At 46.2% G+C, this 24492-nt stretch overlaps 1 protein-coding gene across 2 annotated transcripts in view; it reads right to left on the bottom strand.

Moving 5' to 3' along the window:
* lama5 (laminin, alpha 5) overlaps window positions 1–24492 on the bottom strand; it is a 324952-nt gene that overhangs the window by 118710 nt on the left and 181750 nt on the right. The window contains exons 22-27 of one of the 2 annotated variants that reach the window (XM_038803518.1): window positions 22745–22901; window positions 21675–21807; window positions 16314–16456; window positions 13234–13340; window positions 5318–5471; window positions 2846–3009 (exon numbers count right to left, since the gene is read on the bottom strand). In XM_038803518.1, the coding sequence (XP_038659446.1) occupies window positions 2846–3009; window positions 5318–5471; window positions 13234–13340; window positions 16314–16456; window positions 21675–21807; window positions 22745–22901 (858 nt within the window). Of the gene's footprint in view, window positions 1–2845; window positions 3010–5317; window positions 5472–13233; window positions 13341–16313; window positions 16457–21294; window positions 21425–21674; window positions 21808–22744; window positions 22902–24492 lie in introns of both variants that reach the window. The other variant, XM_038803519.1, reaches the window with a different exon arrangement.

Below are 24492 nucleotides of genomic sequence, written 5' to 3'. Positions count from 1 at the left end.
ACAATGGGAGAAAATCTGATCCAAACGTCTGCTACGGGCATCGAATGTCTGTTGCAATAAATGAAGGATTGATGCATTTGACGACTGTATTATCAGTGAAATTAGCCACAAAGTTAATTGTAAGACTAATATTCATGGCTTCAAGTTTGATTACAGGATTTCCTACTCAGAGACATGAGGGCAATTTAATACTACCCACCCAATAGAAACGAGGTAGGCAGCCGTTAGAAGCACCCAGCTTATGTACCCACTCTTGAACTACTGGGAATCAATCCACTACGATTGTATCATGCCCGATTGACTGGGTGGAAAAGAGCTGGCCAAAGTCAGACTGATCTTTTAGAACGATACATGCCAGGCTCCAATGATATTCTGAATAACTGACTGCTATTTTTACTAAAAGGAATTTGCGTCAAGGATTGCAGGCAGAAGAGATAAGGAAAGTTAGGCTTTAATTGCAATTTTCCTTACGTTGAGGGACCAGAAAGAGCATGAGGCTTGACTACGGAAAGTTTAGCTGTCCTGTGCCTTGAGCTTCACATTTCTTTCGCTCTCTCCCCACCCCAACGTGCGAGGTAATGCATTTTGGTAGGTCTAACATAGATGGGAAATATACCGTAAATGGTAAAACTCTTCGGAATATAGAAAGTCAGAGAGATGAAAATCAAAAAATGAAAATCGCTTATTGTCACGAGTAGGCTTCAAATGAAGTTACTGTGAAAAGCCCCTAGTCGCCACATTCCAGCATCTGTTCGGGGAGGCTGGTACGGGATCTGGGCGTGCGGGTCCACAGATCTTTGAAAGTGGCAACACAAGTGGACAAGGTAGTCAAGAAAGCATGCAGAATGCTTGTCTTCATTGGACGGAGCACCAAGTATAAAAACTGGCAAGTCATGCGACAGTTGTATGGAACCTTGGTACGGCCAAACCTTGGAATATTGCGCACAATTCTGGTCGCCACACTGCCAGAAGGATGTGGAGGCTTTGGAGGGTGCAGAGGAGATTTACCAGGGTACTGATTGGTCTGGAGGGTGTTAGCTATGCGAAGAGGCTGAATAGACTCGGACTGTTTTCGTTAGAATGACGGAGGTTGAGGGGTGACCTGATAGAGGTCTACAAGATTATGAGGGGCATGGATAGAGTGTATGGGCAGGCACTCTTTCCCATGGTGGAGGGGTCAGTCACTAGGGGGCACAGGTTTAAGGTCCGTGGGGCAAAGTTTAGAGGAGCTGTGCGAGGCAGGTCTTTTACACAGAGAGTGGTGAGTGCCTGGAACACGTTGCCAGGGGAGGTTAAGGAAGCAGATACAAAACAGTTTGAAGAACACTGGTCCAGAGGGCAGCTTGCAGTGAATTGCTTTCACTAATTATAGCATTAAGTCGTGTCTATCCACCCAGCAATTAAAAGATGCAGGTTTAATAGTGTGCGGGATAACGAGATGATGATCTATAAAGATCACTACAGTCAGTCCAACAGGGGTGCAGCACTGACCACTTTTATTGTACAGATATTTTAAATAGCAAGGATTGAAATTATCATCTTTCTGGCACCAGATTACCATTTAACCCGCAACAGATATGAGGACTGACCTGAAGGCAGGCCTTTCACCACAAGACCTAGAATATGTCAAAACCTTCTTGCATTGCTCAAATTTCAAATTTTGATTTTGTTCTCCCTCTGCACAGTTAATCCGTTCAACTTAATACAGCAGGACTATTGAGAGCCACCTGATTCACTAGAGAGCTGCAACTCATCTGAAATTGATGGGAGCAGGGGGGTGAAGTAATGTTGTATGGAGACAGTATCTAGCATCCTGCTTTATGGGGAGAGTATCAATGGTGTGTTTACAGATTCTTTGTTGTTTTTTCTCAAACTCTTTGGCAGCTTATACCTCGTTAAATTATTTTTGTTTTTAAGCCTGAAATGTCAGTGGGCGCGATTCAATGGCCTTGTCGTGCCCGACCTGGTGACACGATGAGGTCACTCACAAGTTTCATGATGCTCAAAAAGCCTCACGAGATTTAACAAGATCTTGCGAGACAACGGGAGCTGGATCTAGCCCAGATTAACATATTTAAGTGAGTCATTAGGCTCATTTGAATATGTCTGTGCCATGTTCTCCTGGAGCCTGGGAACTAGCGGCCTCGCCTGGGAGACCTCGCCATGGCGCCGTTTATTGCTGGGTTCCACAAACATGGAACAGGCATAACGGCACCTGGAGGGGGTTTTCCCAGGCAACTGGTCGGGCTCTGGGCAAGGTGGTACCCTGACACTCCTGCTGGCACCCGGGAACCTTGGTACTGCCAGGCTGAGGGTGCCACGGTGTTCGGGTGCCAGGTATCAGGCCCGGATGTGCCTTGCCCTGAAGAGTTAGGATGAAGGCAGGGGCTCAAGGACCTCTTAAGAGGTAGGCTGGTGCAGTTGGCGGGGTGGCTGGGAGGTGGGGGTGGTTGAAAGATTGGGGCGCCATTCCGCGAGTCGTTTTCTGCACTGGCGAGCTGAGCTGTGCAGGAATTGAGGTTAGCGCGGCCTCGGCAAGGCATTCTTCACCGAGGTCAAAACAAACCCGGTAAAGTGCCATTAAACAGCACCATGTTTGACGGCGCTGCAGGTGCCAAGAAGCACCCCACTAAGCGTGCCCAAAACAGGGCTCTGTTCAATCGTGCCCCGTATTTATTCGAGGACAGTTACAGCGGAGGTTTGAATGTCTTGAAAATCAGGCAAGCACAACTTCAGCATGTTTGTCGTTCCCAAAAAGCTACCGTTCTATACGCTCTGTTCCACAGAAGGCTGAAACAGATCCTGGACTGTTTTCGTGAGATCTCAGATATTCCAACCACCTTACCTGTATTTGCAATGATTCAGCCTGATGGTGTCTGGCTGGTCTTGGCCTCCCAATGCATTCACAAGAACGCTGATGCCTCGGCCTGGATCCGTCTCAGTCATGTATTCAATCAGCACCACAAAGGTGCCCGAATGTGGAATCCTCATCTCCAGCTGTACGTTAACCTTGAAAAATTAGGAATTTAGAATTGATGATGTCTGCTGCAAATGTACTTTCAGATTCACTGCAGGAAACTCACTCTAATCCAACAAAGGAAAAGTGGAAAGATAGAGGGCGGGGAGTGGGGAAATGTTTCCCTTGGCAAAAAGGTTCCAAAGCAGGGGACGCACATTGAAGACAACTGGCAAAAGATCCAGGGGAAAAATAAGGCATTTTTTTTTCTATTTTAAAAATGAAATGCCCCAGCTGTCATGATCTGAAACGGTGGTGGGAGCAGATTCAACAATAACTTCTCAGAGTGATTGGATAAATATTTGAAAGGGATTATGGGAAATGAAGAGGGGTGGAAAAACAATAGGATCGTTCTGTTAGATAGCTAGCACAAATAGGATAGGCCGAGTGGCCTCTTGCTCTACTGCATGATTCTCTGAGCATGGGGATCATTGCTTTGCACAGTTAAGTTGTTTGGCAGGGCTATAAAGAAATACATATGCAAAAGTCACAATTATACAAGTAAGATACCTGAAGTTAGATGAATTCCAGTCTGGGGATGTCTTTTGGGTAAGAGGTGAGAAAGCCCCATCTACACTCTCAGGTAGGTGAAAGAACATAAGAACTAGGAGCAGGAGTAGGCCATCTGGCCCCTCGAGCCTGCTCCGCCATTCAATGAGATCATGGCTGATCCCATGGAATTATTTTGAAGAAGATAAAAGGCCTTTACCTGGTGCTCTTGCCAATAATTATTCTTCAAACACTTTTAGAGAAGAGATGATCAATTGCTGTTTGAGGGAGTGGGGCTGGTTTAACTCAGTTGGCTGGACAACTGTTTTGTGACGCAGAACCAACAGCCCGGATTCAATTCCCGTACCGGCTGAGGTTATTCATGAAGGTCCACCTTCGCAACCTTGTCCCTCACCTGAGGTGTGGTGATCCTCAGGTTAAATCACCACCAGTCAGCTCTCCCCCTCAAAAGGGGAAAGCAACCTATGGTCATCTGGGACTATGGCAACATTACTTATTTTATTAGTTGCCTACAATGCAACACCACGCCTTAGGATCCTTGAGTAGGTGCAGTGGAGGTTTACCAGAATGGTTCCAGGGATTAAAAATTTTAGTTACAAGGTTAAGATGAAGAAGCCAGGTGTAGAGTGGGGGATTGGATCTGATAGGCTTGCTCTACAGAGAGCGAGCATGGACTAGATAGACTGAATGGGCTCCTCCATGCCATAATGACTGTGACTACACTTCAAAGGGCGGCACGGTAGCATAGTGGTTAGCATAGTTGCTTCACAGCTCCAGGGTCCCAGGGTCGATTCCCGGCTGGGTCACTGTCTCTGCGGAATTCTCCCCGTGTGTGCGTGGGTTTCCTCCGGGTGCTCCGGTTTCCTCCCATAGTCCAAAGATGTGCGAATTAGGTGGATTAGCCATGATAAATTGCCCTTCGTGTTCTAAAAGGTTAAGTGGGGGTTACTGGATTAGGGGGATAGGGTAGATACGTGGGCTTGATTACTCTTGTAAGGGCCGGTGCAGACTCGATGGGCCGAATAGCCTCCTTCTGCACTGCAAATTCTATGATACTATGAAAGAAAATTCTTCATTGGCTTTGGCTCATCCTCAGATCATGAAAGGCATTATATAAATGTAAATCTTCCTTTTAATTACAAGCAAATTATTTGGAGTTAGCTCACCCAAGAAGAATCAATTTGTGTAATTGAAGGATTTTAACGAACAATTATTTACTCCACATTTCCCTGCTGCTGAACACCAGCTGTGCAAACAAAATACTCGTTACCGGAGAGTCCGCTTCTGCGTCTTGCGGTCTGGAAATGATGGCATTGGATCAGGAGGCCAGCCAATAAAACAGCAGCTGGATGATGTGATGGATTGTATCGCTTGCTGATACAATCCAACGAAGGACAGAATGGAAACTGTTCAGTGTATTAGTCAGGGAGGCAAAAGCAAAAAGTGGGAGAGGGGAATCTCCATCTCTGTTCTGCCGCTTGATAAACTCACTCAACATAATCTGACAGCTAAGGTGACAAACAAACACAGCAGATCCCATCTCCAATGTTACTGTGCAAAAAGTCTTAGCCTGTTGGTAACTCAAAAGTTAAATAGGGCAATATGGAGAAACAAGCAGGACAATAAGTTATTGAAACAATACTGTGATATTAGCAGATGAATGCTCTCCTGTTTGTTTCCAATCCCTCTCTCCCCTAGTTTCTCCGTTAAAATAGTGGAGAATAATTTTGAATGTATGCATCAGTGCTTGTTCACTAGCACCCTGTTCCACCATTTCAGTGTTTTACAAACCTGTTCATCATTGAGGACAATCATTGATGGATGTCTTGGAGTAGGCTGCACCATGTTACACTGGCTGTGGAGGTAGTTTTCATAAGCACACATGCCTTCTGTAGCCTGGATTGAGGGGAAGCTGTCCAGGGATAGGTGCTTGTACAGCAAACAGCTGAGGGGAAAATAGACACACTGCATCAGTTAATAACCACGATTCAGTCATCTTTTGAAACCCAAGCAAACATTATATTTGGCATAAAAAAACAGAAAATGCTGGATAACAGAGAAGCAGACTTGGGATTTCGAATCTAAATGATCCTTCTACAGAACAGTTCTACAGAAGGATCATTTAGATCCAATATGCTAATTCTGCTTCTCTCTCCACAGATGCTGCCAGACCTGCTGAGTTTATCCAGCATTTTCTGGTTTTATTTCAGATTTCCAGCGTCTGCAGTGTTTTGCTTTCTCTGACAAAAAAGTCTTTCCAATTTGTGCCAATATATTGAATAAACTCAATAAGGGTTATTACGAGTGAGTTAAAAAGCATTAAGGTGCACAGTGGGTTAGCCCTGCTGCCTCACGGCGCCGAGGTTCTAGGTTCGATCCCTGCTCTGGGTCACTGTCCGCGTGGAGTTTCCACATTCTCCCTGTGTTTTTGTGGGTTTCGCACCCACAACCCAAAGATGCGCAGGCAAGGTGGATTGGCCACGCTAAATTGCCCCTTAATTGAAAAACAAATTGGGTACTCTATTTTTAAAAAAGCATTAAGGTAGACAAATCCCAAGGGCCAGATGGTATCTTTCCCAGATTTCTGAGGGGGACAAGAGATGACATTTCTGGGCCTCTAACATAAATCTTTGTGTCCTTGTTGGCCACAGGTGAGATCCCATGGAATTGGAGGGTAGCCAATGTTGTACCGTTATTTAAGAAGGGTTGCAAGGATAATCCAGGTAATTATAGGCCAGCGATCTTGACGTCAGTGATAGTGAAATTGTTGCCTGGTATGGAGAATATTAGCTGTGAGGAGAGATTGAATAAACTGGGATTGTTGTCCCTGGAGGGACGGAGGCCGGTGGGAGACCTGATAGAAGTTTATAAAATTATTAGGGGTAGAGATAGGGTGAGCAGTAGGAGGCTTTTTTCCCAGGCAAGAAATGACACTTACAAGGGGGCACAAGTTCAAGGTGAGGGGGGAAAGATTCAGTGGAGACGTGCGGGGCAAGTTTTTTTACACAAAGGGTGGTGGTGGCCTGGAATGCACTGCCAAGTGAGGTGGTTGAGGCAGATTCGTTAGCGACCTTTAAGACTTATCTGGATAGGCGCTGGTAACGGCGTCGCTGCCGCTCCCTCCAACGAGGTATACCACGAGCCCGGTGGTATCGGCTACCCTCAAAATTTGGGGGCAATGGAGATGGCATAGGGGAGAAGTGGGGGGCTCGATGGAGGCCCCGATACGGGGGAACCATCGGTTTGTCCCAGGGAGCATTGATGACGGATTTCTGGGCTGGCCCAGGGCAGGGGTTAGGAGGTTGACGGACCTGTTTGTGGAGGGGAGGTTCGCGAGCTTGGGGGAGTTAGAGGGGAAGTTTGGGCTCCCCCCGGGGAACATGTTTAGGTACATGCAGGTGAGGGCGTTTGCCAGGCAGCAGGTGGAGGGGTTCCCCTTGCTGCCCCCACGAGGGGTGCGGGATATGTTGCTCTCGGGGGTGTGGGTTGGAGGAGGGAGGAGTTTGGACATATACCGGGTGATGCAGGAGGTAGACAAGGCCTCGGTGGAGGAACTGAAGGGTAAATGGGAAGAGGAGCCGGGTGAGGAGATTGAGGAGGGGACGTGGGCGGATGCCCTGGAGACAGTGAATTCCTCCTCTTCCTGTGCGAGGCTTAGCCTCATACAGTTCAAGGTGCTGCATAGGGCCCACATGACTGGGACGAGGATGAGTAGGTTTTTCGGGGGCGAGGACAGGTGTGCTAGGTGCTTGGGGAGCCCAGCGAACCACGCCCATATGTTTTGGGCGTGCCCAGCGCTGGGGGAGTTTTGGAAGGGGGAAGCAAGGGCGGTGTCGAGGGTGGTGGGATCCAGGGTCAAGCCAGGCTGGGGACTCGCAATTTTTGGGGTTGCAGTGGAGCCGGGAGTGCAGGAGGCGAAAGAGGCCGATGTTCTGGCCTTTGCGTCCCTAGTAGCCCGGCGGAGGATCTTGCTCCAATGGAAGGATGCGAGGCCCCCAAGCGTGGAGGCCTGGATCAATGATATGGCGGGGTTCATTAAATTGGAGAAGATGAAATTTGCCCTGAGGGGATCAGTACAAGGGTTCTTTAGGCGGTGGCAGCCTTTCCTGGACTTCCTGGCGGAACAGTAGGGAAATAGGCCGGCAGCAGCAGCAACCCGGGGGGGCGGGTTTTGGATCGGTGGGAGGGAGAACTGTGTACATGGGTTTGTGGGATGTGGCAGGTGTTATCTCTTTCCCTTTTGTTGTTGGGTGTTCTTTTGTTTTTTTCTTTTGTTTGTAGTTGCTTTTGAAGTTGGGTGGGTATTGTTCTTGGGGTGTTACCGCGGTTGTTTTGTTAATAGAGTTGAGATGTTTATATTTTGTAAAAATTTCAATAAAAATTATTTTAAAAAACTTATCTGGATGGACACATGAACAGACGGGGTATAGAAGGATACAGGCAGTTGGTTGAGATAGGACACGTGATCGGCGCAGGCTTGGAGGGTCAAAGGGCCTGTTTCTGTGCTGTATTGTTCTTTATTCTTTTAAAAATTATTCAGTAAATATTTGAATAAACATTTCTGTTTTTGCTATCAGTCTTGTGGCAGGAGGAATCTCAAATTTAAATTGCACATGTGATGATATTCTGCAATGGCTGTCAGAATGATGGTCCTTGAAGACGATTCTACATGAGGTAAATTGTATAGTGATTATGCTGCCACACTAGCAATCAAGACGCTTGAATGAATGATCTGAAGATATGAATTTAAATCCCACCACAGAAACCTGCATTTAAATTATATTAATTAATCTGGAATAAAAAGTTAGTCTTGGCAACAGGGAGTATGTAACTACCAGATTGTTGTAAAGACATATCCTGTTACGGTAGGGAAATTTGCCATTCTTAGTCTGACCTACCTGTGACTCCAGACCCAAAGCAATGAGGTTGATTCTGAATTACCCGTTGAAATTGCCTAGCCTGTCATTCACTTTAAAGCAAGGCAGCAGCTCATCACCTTCTTGAGGGCAATTCGGGTTGGCAATGCTACACCCACCTTGGCAATGGCTTTCACACCAACAAGAGGGTCTGCCAGTAGATTGCCATCACACCCAGCAAGAATGGGTCACGTCAGCCTTGCCATTGACGCCCCCATCCCGTGAATGAATGAAAAAGACAAACATGCTGTGTAACATCCGTAATGTGACTCAATGATGATTGATGCAGGTAGGGCAGTGGATGTTGTCTATATGGACTTCAGTAAGGCCTTTGACAAGGTCCCTCATGGCAGACTGGTACAAAAGGTGAAGTCACACGGGATCAGAGGTGAGCTGGCAAGGGGGATACAGAACTGGCAAGGTCATAGAAGGCAGAGAGTAGCAATGGAAGGGTGCTTTTCTGATTGGAGGGTTGTGACTAGTGGTGTTCCGCAGGGATCAGTGCTGGGACCTTTGCTGTTCGTAGTATATATAAATGATTTGGAGGAAAATGTAACTGGTCTGATTAGTACGTTTGCAGGCGACACAAAGGTTGGTGGAATTGCGGATAGCGATGAGGACTGTCAGAGGATACAGCAGGATTTAGATTGTTTGGAGACTTGTGCGGAGAGCTGGCAGATGGATTGAATCCGGACAAATGTGAGGTAATGCATTTTGGAGGTTCTAATACAGGTAGGGAATATACAGTGAATGCTAGAACCCTCAAGCGTATTGACAATCAGAGCGATCTTAGTGTACAGGTCCACAGGTCACTGAAAGGGGCAACACAGGTGGAGAAGGTAGTCAAGAAGGCATATGCCATGCTTGCCTTCATTGGCCGGGGCATTGAGTATAAAAATTGGCAAGTCATGGTGCAGCTGTATAGAACCTTAGTTAGGTCACACTTGGAGTATAGTGTTCAATTCTGGTCGCCACACTACCAGAAGGATGTGGAGGCTTTAGAGAGGGTGCAGGAGAGATTTACCAGGATGTTGCCTGGTATGGAGGGCATTGGCTATGAGGAGAGGTTGAATAAACTTGGTTTGTTCTTGCTGGAACGACGGAGGTTGAGGGGCAACCTGATAGAGGTCTACAAAATTATGAGGTGCATAGACAGAGTGGATAGTCAGACTTTTTCCCAGGGTAGAGGGGTCAATTACTAGGGGGCATAGGTTTAAGGTGCGAGGGGCAAGGTTTAGAGGAGATGTACGAGACAAGTTTTTTACACAGAGGGTAGCGGTTGCCTGGAACTCGTTGCCGGACGAGGTGGTGGAAGCAGGGACGATAGTGACGTTTAAGGGGCATCTTGACAAATACATGAAGAGGATGGGAATAGAGGGATACGAACCCCGGAAGTGTAGAAGATTTTAGTTTAGACGGGCAGCATGGTCGGCGCAGGCTTGGAGGGCCGAAGGGCCTGTTCCTGTGCTGTACTTTTCTATGCTCTTTGCTCTGAAGAGCAAGGAATTGGATTTTCCTTTTGTGGAGTGGTTGGGAGCAGTGCATAAGGTTGGCAGGCATTCTGCAGTCCCTCTGGCACTGGGAGCGGTAACAGGACATTCTAAAGGGGGAAGGTGAACACATTGGTCCAAACGACATAGGTTTAAAAAAAAGGGAATCGAACGGTCACTTGGCATTAGGGCTAATGGATTGAGATGGGTAGAAAAGTGGTTGGAAGTCGTGGAACATAGAGTAGAAATTAACGGGTCCTTTTCCAAATCACAGGCAGTGACTAGTGGGGTACCTCAGGGACCGGCGTTGGAACCCCGGCTATTCACAATATATATTAATGATTTAGATGAGGGAACAAAATGTAATATCTTCAAATTTGGAGATGACACAAAGTTGGGTGAGACGGTGAGCTGTGAGGGGGATGCAAAGATCCTTCAGTGTGATTTGGACAGTGTGAGTGAGAAAATGAATGGCAGATGCAGTATTATTTGGATAAATGTGAGGTTATCCACCTTGGTCGCAAAACCAGGAAGGCAGACTATTATCTGAATGGCCATAAATTAGGACAGGGAAATGAGACCTGGGTGTCCTTGTACATCAGTCGCTGAAGGTAAGCATGCAGATGCAGCAGGCGTTAAAGAAGGCAAATGTTATGTTGGCCTTCATAGTGAGAGGATTCAAGTACAGGTACAGGGATGTCTTGCTGCAATTATACAGGGCCTTGCTGAGGTCATACCTGGAATACTGTGTGCAGTTTTGGTCTCCATATCTGAGGAAGGATATTCTTGCTCTAGAGGGAGTGCAGTGAGGTATACCAGACTGATTCCTGGGGTGGCAGGATGGATGTATGAAGAGAGTTTGAGTCGGTTAGAATTGTATTTGCTGGAGTTCCGAAGAAGGAGGGGGGAATCTCATAGAAACCGATAAAATCAGAACAGGACTAGACAGGGAAGATGCAGGAAGGATAATCCCGATGGTGGATGTGTCCAAAACCAGGGGCGGGTTTCTCCCTTTTGGGGACTAAGTCTCCCACGCCCGCGGGAAAAGGGGTGAGAATCACTCCAGACTTTTTCCTCAAAGGGTCCGGGGTGATTCTCCGTTTTCCAAGGGGTAGCAGGGCCCCGGCCTGATCCCGCAGCTCTGGCTGCCAGCGGGGCCCTGCTGTCCAGACCGCGTGGCCGTGCATGCGCACGGCAGCCGCAAGTGGGTCCGCGAATGCGCGTGACGGCCCATTCGGCGCGGGCGCCCCGACATAGCGGAGACACACAGCGGGCTCACGCAGGGTAAGGTAGGTCCCCCACAGATCGCGATGGCCCGCCGATCAGTGGCCCCCAATCTGGGCCTGGCCACTGCTGAAACCCCCCCCCGGAGTCAGAGTCCCCTCCGCCACCCACCAGGACCACCACTGCGGCCACGGGTCCGAGCTCCCGCTGGGTGGTACCACCAGTGGGAGTTCGGCCAGTTGACCGCTGAGAATTGCCGCGGGGGCTTGTTCCAACGGCCCCTGACCGGCGCCACGTCAACCATGCACGCGCGCGTGACTGGCAGGTCCGCGGAAGCGCCGTCGCTCTGGATATCCAGCGTGAACAGCTATTCTCCGCCCCCACGCTGGCCGTGAATCCGGCACGGAGGGTCGGAGAATCCCGCCCCAGGTGTCACAGTCTGAGGATACAGGGTAAACCATTTCGGACAGAGATGAGGATAAATGTCTTCACCCAGACAGTGGTCGGCATGTGGAATTGGTTACCACAGAAAGTAGTTGAGGCCAAAACATTGTGGGCGAAATTCTCCGCCCCCCAAGACGGGTGGGAGAATAGCGGGAGGGCCTTCCCGACATTTTTGCCGCCCTCCCGCTATTCTCCCACCCCCCCGCCGAAGTCCCGACCCGAATCGCTGCCACCGTTTTTTTACGGCCGGCAGCGATTCTCAGCTGTTAGATGGGCCGAAGTCCCAGCCCTTTACGCCGTTTTTACGAACGGCAAACACACCTGGTCTTGCCGTTCGTAAAAACGGCGTCACAAACTCGCTATTAATAACCATGGCACCGATTGGCACGGCCGTACCACGGCCGTGCCAAGGGTGCCATGGGCCCGCGATCGGTGGGCACCGATCGCGGGCAGCGGGCCTGATGCCCGCACACTACTTGTCCTTCCGCCGCCCCGCAGTATCCATTCGCGGGGCGGCTGAGGGGCAACCCGGCCCGCGCATGCGCGGGTTTCGCGCAAAAACGCGATGACGTCACCCGCGCATGCGCGGGTTGGAGTCTTCCAAACTGCGCATGCGCGGCTGACGTCATATGACGCGTCAGCCGGCGCTAACTCCGGCAAGCGGGCTTAACGATTTTCGTTAAGCCCGTCTTGCCGGAGCCTACGGCGTCGGGCTGCTAGCCCCGACCGGGGACCAGAATCGGTCCCCGGTCGGGAAGGGGCGCGCTGCCGTAAAACCCGCCCGGGTTTTACGCCAGCTTTACGATTTCTCCCGTTTTGGGAGAATCTCGCCCTGTATGTTTTCAAGAAGCAGTTAGATATAGCACATGGGGCGAAGGGGATCAAACGAATATAGGGGTGGGCGGGGTGGTGGGGAGCAGAATCAGGCTATTGAGTTGGCTGATCAGCCATGATCATAATGAATGGCGGAGCAGGCTCGAAGGGCCAAATAGCCTACTTTCTATGTTTCTTGTCAGCAACAATGAGTTCTAAACTTTTACACCAATCCACCGGCGCGGCACGGTGGCACAGTGGTTAGCACTGCTGCCTCACAGCACCAGGGACCCGGGTTCAAATTCCGGCATCTGGTGACTACCTGTGTAGATTTGCATGTTCTCCCTGTGTCTGCGTGGGTTTCCTCCGGGTGCTCCGGTTTCCTCCCACAGTCCTAAGATGTGCAGATTAGTTGGATTGGCCATGATCAATTGACCCTTAGCATCCAGGGATGTGTAGGTTAGGTTAAGGGGTTGTTGGGATAGGGTGGAGTGCTCTTTCAGAGGGTCAGTGCAGGCTCAATGGGACGAATGGTCTCCCTCTGCACTGGAGGGATTCTATGATTCCACAGATTTTCAATGAACTGGAAAATAAGGGAGTGAAGTCAGACTGTAAAAACCCATCGCAAGTCTGCTTCATGATTTTTTTTTCTATCCAATCACTGGTCACTCAGGATTGAATGTGGATGAGTACAACAAACTATGCATAAAACAAGAACAAGCCAACCAATTAAGAAATAATGTCAAAAGATTTCACATGAGCAAAAGAGTAATTAAAAAGTTGTTCAACTAAATCCCATCACATTCCTTGTCATACTAACTTCTGAGTGTTGTCCTGAGGGCTCACTGTATAGGTGCAGGGTTCAGTTACTTTGAGCTGAAGGATTGGTGCTTCATAGTACGCACTCGGTAGCAACACGAGGTAATCCTGCAAGATAAAGCAAATGTGAGACTCTACAAGAGTAATGTTGCATGGTTGAGTTTGGTTTTGCCTCGCAAAATAAATTTTTTCTATTTTTGAACCACCATGTCTTCCTTTTCAAAGCTTCTACCCCTCAGAGAGCTACCACCTAAGTCCTAAGATGAGACAAGTTCACCGTTTCCTTTAAAAAATGTTTTCAATGTTCCTGCAGAAGAAAACAATCATCGTCTCGATTGGTTAACAGATCCAATGCAGCTTGATAACATTTGGCTCCTTCAGTCTTGGGGCCTACCCAAGGCCTGGTACAATCCATAGAAAACAGACTCTGCCACAAATTATTGCCTCCCCCCTGTACAATTGGCCTCAGTGGTATCTTCTCGCAACCCAGATGTTTTGGTTACTTGGACATTAATAAAAGTAACTTTGAATATGTTGTCTACTCTTTCCCTTCAATCACAAAAAAAGAAATCTTTTCATGAACGCGGGATGTTTTCAAGCCAATTTTGCGCACTTAGTTAATTTTAAAAATACAATTGTCAAACTGTTACTTGGTTAGCCCTGATTTTCTCTAATTGCCTCTGTCTCCAGATTGACACCCCAGACAGAAAAAGAAGCCAATTCTTTCAAGTCTCAAGGGAACCACTTGATCGTAGGCATCAGCTGGATGTCTTTTTCCCAGTTCGCAGAGCCATGGAGGCTGCAATTGATAAAACTAACTTTTCTCTTATGATGTTGGAGAAAACTTTATTCATTAATGGAAGCCAGCACTTTAAATAGGGAAAGTTCTCTCCATCGTCACCAGTCTTAAGATCATTCTGAACAGCGATAGAGAAACTTTATTCAATTCCAATTGAATTACTTCATTTCAGATCCTATATGATTGATTACTCTCCCATGCCTCCGTTATCTATGTGGTGGCATCTATCGGGCGGATCTTTCAGCTTCAGTGTCATCGAAGAGGTTAATCTCCCAGCCTCACAGCGTTCCTGACGATCCATCTTCTGCCTTCAGGAGATCCATCTCCTTCACTTGACTGTGGATCAGTGATGTTGGGTGCCTTTTGAATGCGGTACCCAGACACGCAATAAAACCCACCCCGCTACCACGACACAACACTGAATTATTAATGCATCATTAATGAGATCAGGGCCAGAAGATATGATGTGGCTTTCCATTGGCCCCTGCAGCAGGAAACAGTCCCTGTTCTTACACCTACCTCCCAGATGGGAGACTTCTGCCAAATATTTTACATCATGTTACACAGTTAAATTGTATTTTAACAAGCCTAATTTATTGTCAGGTTTAAAATGCAAGCTTTTAGCAAAGGCACAGGTCAATCATTATTAAACACTGTATTTTACAACTTCAGAGGAAAATTTTCATCAGTTTTTATTTAGAGTACCCAATTCTTTTTTTTGAATTAAGGGGCAATTTAGCATGGCCAATCCACCTACCCTGCACATCTTTGGGTTGTGGGAGTGAAACCCACGCAGACATGGGGAGAATGTGCAAACTCCACACGGACAGTGACCCAGGGCCGGGATTCGAACCTGAGTCCTCAGCACCGTGAGGCAACTGTACTAACCATTTTGGAAACAAATATTTGCTGTTACCAACCTCAAAGCAAATAATGAATTGAAAACCCGAGGTTTCAACAGCTCAGATCTAAATGTAGCTCTGTGGATTTGGCAAAACACAACATGCCGCCACCCAAAACATGAGGAGGATGTTACAATGTGACAGCTACAATTTGACAATATTAACATTTTTAAATAGAAATACTGGCCTTGGAACTGCGCCTGAACTGGCTCAGATACTTTACTGTTCTGCAAGGGAAGCATGTTGACGAGTCTTGCCATTCAAGGAAGGAAGAGTTTAAGTACAATCCCTCAGTCGATTAACTGAGAATCTTCATTTGATACCCCTATGGATTTGTCTGATGGCCAAACTGCAATACTCTCCTAACCAAGGATGTGAACATTACAGGAACCAACAAGTAAACCAGTGACAGTAGAGGATAAATCATCAAAGCATCTTTTTAATTAAAATATCGTACCTGGGTGGCAAAGATTTTCACATATACAAGTTGGGCCTTGTTGCACTCAATTTCCAAAGCCTAAACTATTTCCTGCGCTTCTACTGGCAGGCTACCATACTGGTACGGGTGGCGTTTGCAGCATCCATACCATCTGACTGTAACCAGTATGGCACGCTGTGCAAATGCAAATCAGGTACCAGGCAGTGGCTTTCTCAAGGTGACTGACTCAACTTGTAGCCTATAACCGTAATGCGATCTTTCTAAGAAACTGCAGGAAGTTTCAAAAGAAATTGAAGTTTTTGTTTCTGCAGTTACCTCAGATGGAGGCAGGAGTTGCAGGGGTCCACTACTATAGTCTCTTGCCAGTCCACTTTAGCCTCCTCATTTCATCTATCCTGCTACCACCACCCACGCCCCCAACCCCCACCCCACCGTACTATCCAGCCCTACGCCCCTTTCTCTTTGATGCTATCTCCCCTCCCCAACATTTGCAATAACAGCTCAATATGTAGTTGTTGTGTCAGAACCTTAGTTATGACAATTGCTCTATGCCTGAAATATTAAGTTGCTTTTCAATACATGTATTTTTAGCATTTTTTTTGCTATCTCGTACTAATTTGCCCATTAAATAATTCCTTAAAACATCATCTCAAACCTCGGACCAGGGGCCAAATGTCTTCCTTTCATGTTCCTGAACTGCACAAGCCTCCCCCCAAAATGTTCGTGAGTTAGCAAGGATTCAATTGCAGGTACTGTAGAGTAAAAATACTTTTAATCATTTGAGAAAGTACATAGTAGACCTTTAATTACATGCACCCACAGCCATTGCCCAAGTTAAGATTTGTTCTGCCCCTCGCTCCCCAAAAAAACCCATCAGTATCACACACTGCATTTCCATACAACAGTTCTTGCACATGAAGCCCAGCACTAATGATTCTTACCAAGAGGATACCCTCTGCTTCGATGATCACGGACCACGCGCCAGGGTTGAGCACGAACGGTTCCACGAATGTATTCTGTGGCACAGTTACAAAGTTTGGCTCTGTGCTGGGAGCAAAAATGATCTGCTTTGTCTGCTCAGAACCTGGGCATAAAGACACAAAATATAACATCATTCCTCTATTTAAATACAGGAGGGATGCTCAATTCAAATGGGACAAGGGTGAAATAATAACTTTATGAAACAAAAGATTTAAGAATATTAGTGTAACTATGGGGGGGGGGCTCTTCCAGATTTCCAATGAATCAATCAGTTGAATCATATTGCTGCTGAACTTAACAAAGACGGCTCAAATTAAATCTGGCTGGTACGAAAGTTGCGAAAGATCATCGGCGTTTTCAAAATGTATTATTGCAACACGATTGACCATTTACTTTAATTCCTATACTTCAACAGCCAGTCTATTCACAAAATGGTCACAGATAAGGGAAACCACTTGGGCTCATCCATTTGCAAAGACCGCACAGATTCACCTGCATTACCCTACCTGAAAGTTCTTTGCAGCCATTGTTCATTCTCTCTGAAAATAAATTCTTGATATCAGTTCTACATTTGCCTTTTTAAGTATGAACCTGCATCTCCATCGCCTATGGTCATAATTTGGTTTAGAGCAATGTTCTGAATTTACCTTTTTCTATCTTACATCACAGTCGGTTCCAATTTGATATCTGGGATCAATATTATACGGTCTCCTCTGTACTGCCCGTTTGCTATGTCTAGACACAGTACCACTGTGTACTGGTACTAAATTCGCATGGTTAAAGCAGAGACTTTCTTCGGACTGGTATTATTTAGCCTCACTCAATAATAACTTGCATTTTTGTAATGACTTTAACGCAGCAATAATGCAGCATGGTAACACAGTGGTTAACACTATTGCTTCACAGCTCCAGGGTCCCAGGTTCGATTCCCGGCTTGGGTCACTGCCTGTGCTGAGTCTGCACGTTCTCCCCATGTCTGTGTGGGTTTCCTCCGGGTGCTCCGGTTTTCTCCCACAGTCCAAAGATGTGCAGGTTAGGTGGATTGGCCATGCTAAATTGCCCTTAGTGCCAAAAAGGTTTAGTGGGGTTAAGTGGGGTTACTGGGGTACGGGGATAGTTTGGGCTTGGGTAGGGTGCTCTCTCCAAGTGCTGATGCAGACTCGATGGGCGAAACGGCCTCCTTCTGCACTGTAAATTCTATCATTAAAGGTACTTCACAGGGACATAACAAAATAAAATGAATGCTGAGGCAAAGGAGGAGAGATCAGGAGGGCTGTGCAAAAATATGACAAAACAGATCGGTTTTAAAGTGGGCATTCAAGGATGTGGAGAGGTTTAGTGAGGGTTTTGAGAGTGCGCAGCCTAGTCGACTGAAGGTATGGCCATCAATAGTGGGGTAGAGCAAGGGGTGGTATGTGGATCAGAGTGCAAAATCTACTGCTTGGATTTGACAGTCACAGGACAGGAGGAAGAGAGCAGAAACTCTATGAGGAATTTAAACATGAGGATGAGAATTTCAAATCTGAGACATTGGGGCATTGGGTGCCAATAGAGGTCAATGGGCACAGGGGTGATGGGCGAGTGATACTCATGCCAGGATTTTCCGTTGCCCTCACCGCCGAGGATTTTCCCGTGGCGGATGCAGAAAGCTATGGGTCGCTGGTGGGAACTTCCGGTCACACCGAATCCATGGGTTTTTGAGTGGCTTTCCCAACCTGCTGCCTGGGAACTTGCCACGAGGGGTTGACTTCGGTGGGACAAGAAGATCCTTCCGGCGGGAAGGGTTGGAAAATCCCGCCCTTAGTGTGGGAAAGGGCACAGGTGACAGAGATGTGGATGAGCTGAAGATTACCAAGGATGAGGAATGATAGACCGGCATTCTATTTGCTTATTGCATTGTTATATGGGAATTATAAATCGATGTCAACGCTGCATTTTCTCCACAATCTAAAATGCTTCATAACAGCAGATAATCACAGAGAGAATTCAACATGAAACAGATTGATCACCCCAGTCCATGGCTCCATTTCAAAATTACACTGAGCTAACTCATTTCACTGGAGACAATTCCCTCAGCCAGTCTGGACCTGAGAGATGTAAATCAGATGTCCCCGCTCCCAACTGCTATCCAGCAAGCCCAGCTTGTGAAATTGAGCGAGAACACAGGCCTGGAGTTTCCTCTGTGAGTCCAATCCGCAAGTTTGATCCCAAAATGTCCCTATTGTAATGCCAATTTATGTTCAAATTCCCTGCAATAGAATCAGCCGGAGTGTAAAAATGGGTGGCAATAAGCATAAACAATTGGGGTTAAAGGGAAGCACCAAACGCACATGATAAAGTCTTTGTTTAAGAATAAAAATTGAAGTTTTGACTCATTTAACCATCCAGGGCTTATCAGCCACAGCATATTTCGGAACGTGCAGAGAAGCTTTTCAATTTGTACAACTTATACCAATGCCATTAAAATGCATTCAAAGAAACAGAAAACATATTGCAGATTGCAGTGAGGATCAATCACTGTTGAAGTTTAAAAAATGAATGCCCAGAGAACATCAGAAAGTTATGCTTTTTCATGCTGCCCCTGAAAATCTGGTCATAGTTTAAGCCAATGAGCAAGTAAACTGCAGGAATGTCACACCCAAGGCTCTCTAACATGGGGTCAGGGATATACTTGCACTCCAGGCAGTTCAGAGAAGGACCAATGGGTAGATTCCTGGGATGAAGAGGTTTGTCTTATGATGAAAGGCTGAGAAATTAGGCCTACAATCGTTGGAGTTCAGGTGAATGAGGGGTGATCTTACTGAAACATGTAACATTCTGAGGTAGCTTGACAGAGAAGAAGTTGAGATGATGGGGGACGGTGGAATTCCGTGGTGTGAAGTGGGGGTGGTCTGCGATGTCCGCGCTTTTTGTGTATTCTTATTTTTTTACATTCAGGCACCCTTTGAAAAAAGAAAGCCAGGATTGCTGGCGGAATGGGTCTAAGTGTCAAATAAATATGGTGGGAAAAGCCGGGAGGCTGCACCCAGCCATTCCCGCCTGAGCTAACACCTCGTCAAAAAAAACGTGAAATTTCTAACCGATGTTTACTGGAACGAGGGGCACTGCTTCAGGAAAAAGACTCCCGCATTTAAGGTGAACGTGAGGAGGGATTCCTTCTCTCAGAATCTCAGAATCTTTGGAAATCTCTACCCCAAGGGGCAGTGTATGCTGAGCCATTGAATGTGTTCAAGGCTCTGATACAGTTTAAGGTTGTTCATCGGGCTCACATGGCAGTGGCCCGGATGAGCAGGTTCTTTGGTGTAGAAGATAGGTGTGCGGGAGGACCAGTGAACCATGTCCACATGTTCTGGACATGCCCAAAACTTAGGGGATTCTGGCAGGGGTTTGCGGTCGTCATGTCCACGGTGCTGGAAACAAGGGTGGCACCGAGTCCAGAGGTGGCGATTTTCGGAGTGTCGGAAGATCCTGGAATCCAGGAGGAGAAAGAGGCAGACGTTCTGGCCTTTGCTTCCCTGGTAGCCCGGAGACAGATACTATTGGCTTGGAGGGACTCAAAGCCCCCGGAATCGGAGACCTAGCTATCGGACATTGCTAGCTTTCTCTGCTTGGAGAAAATCAAGTTCGCCTTGAGAGGGTCAATGTTAGGGTTTGCCTGAGGTGGCAGCAGTTTGCGGAAAATTAATCGTCAGCAGAAGCGAGGAGGGGCAGGTAGCCTAGTTTAGTGTAGGAGGTTAATAAAGGTGGGACCTGTAAGGGAGGCAGAAGGCTTTTGCACTATGTACATAAATTCATGTATATTGTTTTGTTTTGTTGCTGTTGTAAAACCAAAAATACCTCAATAAAATGTTTATTAAAAAAAAAGAATGTGTGATCATAAATTATCAAAATCTAAGGGGTGTATTGCACTTACATGCAAAATTCCCAAATCTCTTAGTTTGCATGCATGGTATGTGCCACAATTGCATCTGCTGGGGTCGTGGAGGGGGGGATAAAAGGCATTCTGAGGTCGAAATTGGGTCAAATCAGGTGAGCCACTAAGCCGACTATAAAAAGAATTGAAACAGTTTCTACTATCAGGAAATTCTTTAGCGTCAGTTAACTGCAGTTTTATTTTAGATTTTAATCTCGGACCAAAGACCGGAGGAAGACATATCGGTTGACACTGAGTTTGTGTTACCATCAGGGAGTCTCACAGCCAACTTTAACTCAGAAAATCAGCCATTTCTAGTATCATTCCTCCCTCATGTTAATTCATAGGAAACTCCACACATGATGACACGAGGACTTTAGTATCTGACTATAAATTGCTAAGCTTAATGGAACATTTATAATAACAGATTTTTATGGTACAAGTAACAGCAAAGGAGATGCTCCACTGAGACACTCAGATTACTATTGGAAGTTGGGTTTCAGAGTACCGGTACTTCAGCGGCACCATCCTAGTGTGAAACTCTGTGATGAAATACATTAAAAAGGAGTTTCGCGCAGTAGGGATTTCTGCTTCATGCTTCATTTGGTCAGCGGACTTTGGACAACTCCATTAATGGTGTCTGTATCTCCCAAACTGCCAACAAAGCGGGAGGAGAAGGAAAAGTAGGAAAGCTAATGGAGGATCCAATATCTGCTCCTTGGGTCCCTGAAGATATTGGAATAGGAATATCCAGTACCACCTGTAGCAAGAGATAGCAAGGACCCTAGAAAGTCCAGCAACTGCTTCTGTGAGTTTGAAGGCAGGGGATTCCAGCAGCACCAATTGCTGGCAGAGGGCAACGAGGCCACTACTTCCTAATGAACCAACGGTACAATGCCGAGCCCTACTGGGCTTTGCTAACTCTGAAGGCTTTGAGCAACTGGATTAGTTTCACTGCACCGTACTGATGCACTCAGTTTAACTACCGACACCTGTAGGGGCCAGCACACATGGGGCTACAACCTTACCTGGTCTGTGTCCCTGATAAGCTGTAACTTTGCCAAACACAGTGGCAGATCCTGTATTAATATACCTCAAGATGAAACGAAACAAATAAAGCTCCAAATCCGTCACATGCATCGTTATTTTGACTCTATTCTGTAAAAATGAAAAGGAATTTGACAATGGCACATAGGTGTGACAAGGACTATAATTAGCAAAGGAGATTTGATATAATAGATGCAAAGTCTCCCTTTACTTGAAAGAAATCCACCTGCAAAGCATGTTAGCCTCGTTCACACCTACAAGCAATGCCAGCTATGTACTGGAGCAAATCACTAGACTTGCAGAAAGGGGTGAATAATAAGCAAAGACATTTAATGTAAATATAGGTCTAAAAGCGACTTACAGTTCCCACAATCAAGACTTAATTCGCTGACCATCACCATTCCTTTCACATCAGCAGATCCGCGGTTCACATAGCGGAAGACTATGCGAAACAGGTCAGGGGAGGTCACATTGACAGTCACAACTACCTTAGGCTGGGGGAAAGAGAAGCGGATGGGAAGCATGATACTTAAGTCCACCACCTCAGCAAGCAACATTCTACAAGCCAGCAGTGCAAATACACAAAGCGTGCATACTATACAAGTTCAAAAAGAAATTAAATTCCAACTCTGAGTCAACGTCGCAATATTATATAACTACTAGATCAGATGAATTTAACACGTCTTAAACAAACATGAATGGTTCACAAACGTATTTGATACTTGTCAAAAGCAGTTCTAACATTTTACCTTTCTTAATATTAATATTTAAATATTATAAGACAGAAATATTAACTTTTCATTCAAGTGATATATCATGAGTGTGACACATCACACTCAAAGGTGTATGTTATAGACTATAATCTCCTTGCCATTGTCTCTCCTACGTATATGCAAGGATTACAACAAGGTACAATAAGAAGGAGAATTAGGACAGGTCTGGCAAACAGTTAGAATGAATGGCTGAATTAACACAAAAGGTTTTTGTCTCTGCAACTTGTAGCAAGTATTGGGTTTGGTGCTCATTTCAGTAAGGTGCATCAGTGCTGAGCATTAATATCTATCTCCTACCTGCCCGTGCAACATCAACATTGAGCATTCCTTCACCCATTGGGTCATTGAGGGATTCCAAAATCTGATTTGAAGTTACTCATGGATAATCACATTTTCACCCATAGTTAGTCTTTTAACATAAATCTCGGCACGTCCAATGCCACGCTTGCATGGGTTAGATGCGGATGAAGACCTGTACAATTGTTTAGAGCTATGCCATAGCCCAGTTTGAAATGATAACCATTCTCAAGTGAGTGGTCTGAGAGACTTAGAAGGTGGGGCCTGGTAAAAGATTTCTCAAAGTTTAGGGTAGCGTCCCAAATACTGCGCTAGCTGACCATGAAGTCTAACTTCATTGCGAAGTGGATTTCTCACTTACCTGAATTGGAGACATCTGCGCATACCCCCTCCAGCTAAAGCTTTCAAACTCAAGTGGATTAAAGCCAAAACGAACAGCCCTCCCTTCAGGGGTCATGCCATCCTCAATCTCAAACCCCAGATGATGCAGGTCAGGGAAGTAATGGTCAGGCTTTGCTCTAAAAACAGAAATCATGAAGAGAATCTGCAATGAAACCTATCACTGATTCAGCTCGGCAACTTATCTTGAGACAAAGGAAACATTGATGTTAGATCACAGAATTTCCCTACTTTTAACTATTTGCTTCTACCTTTTCTCATTTTCAGGCCTACTTCCTAGAGCATCAGTCAGCAAGTGGGAAACTGGAAAAATAAATTTCAAAAGCTTTACGAGTCAACTAACAGAGAGAACACATCGATGTGAATTCACATAAAATGAGGTTAGCCCCCCATTTTCCACTTGGAGGGTTAGAAGGGCCAACTACATGGAAAAGGACGTCACTAAACAATTTTAAAAGACAAGATTAGGGGGATTATTGGTTTACAGGGAGAGGGTGGAGGTGTGGGCTTAAGTAGGGTGCTCTTTCAACGGGCCGGTGCAGACTCGATGGACCGAATGGCCTCCTTCTGCACTGTAAATTCTATGATTCCATGACAATGGTCACACATTAGAATATGCCAAAATTATGTGACTGCAGGCATTTAAAAAAATTATTTTATTTTAATTTAAAGTACCCAGTTCTTTTTATTTTCCAATTAAGGGGCAATTTAGCGTGGCCAATCCACCTCCCCTGCACATTTTTGGGTTGTGGGGGTGAGACCCACGCAGACACGGGGAGAATGTGTAAACTCCACAAGGACAGTGACCCGGGGCTGGGATCAAACCTGGGTCCTCGGCGCTGTGAGGCGGCAGTGCTAAAGGCTTTTAATTATAAAGGTTAAATTATGAGGGCAGCTGTATTTCCTTCAGCTTCGTAGATTGATGGATGTCCTAAATCAAGGTCTTTAACATTATAAGGGGATTGATTGGTGGCTGTGAAACGCACTAGATAAAAATGCAAGTCTTTCTGATTCTTATATAGACTTGATACAGAGAATGAGAAATCAGAATGCATTTATTCATGAAAATCTGAAACTATGGGCAGAATTTAATGGTCGCGGTGAACCGGTAAACTAGTGGCAACCCCACCATGGCTATGGCCAGGAGGCTCAAGGGACTTAATCCCAATCAGGCACCTACCTATCTGGTCAGTATTGGAATTCCCAGCTCCTGTGAGAGGAACACCCCCCCACCACGATGTCCTGCCTCCAAATGCTGCTAGCCAATCAGAAGTCAGAAGCTTTCTCGTAGTGGCGGCACTGGTTAAATACCGGTGGTGGCACGACTTGAAGCCCTTCAAGTGGCCACTGTACAGTACTAATTCCACGGTGACTCTTCACAGCAATTTGCAGAATAATTTTGAATAACATTAATTAATACACCATATGAGAGTTAAGGTAGAAAATAAGGATAGATTCAGAAAGTGGAGAGCTGTGGATAAAAACTCAAATTTGGGGAAAGAAAATACCTCATTGATAACTGACACATTTTGTGGCAATAGAGCACACCTTATTTCCAAGGTGCAGGTGTAGTTAGAACATAGAACATAGAACAGTACAGCACAGAACAGGCCCTTCGGCCCTCGATGTTGTGCCGAGCAATGATCACCCTACTTAAACCCACGTAACCCGTATCCCAACAATCCCCCCATTAACCTTACACTACGGGCA

Source organism: Scyliorhinus canicula, chromosome 7, assembly GCF_902713615.1.
Source record: "Scyliorhinus canicula chromosome 7, sScyCan1.1, whole genome shotgun sequence".
Taxonomy (NCBI): domain Eukaryota; kingdom Metazoa; phylum Chordata; class Chondrichthyes; order Carcharhiniformes; family Scyliorhinidae; genus Scyliorhinus; species Scyliorhinus canicula.
This window is presented reverse-complemented; position numbering and strand designations above follow the sequence as displayed.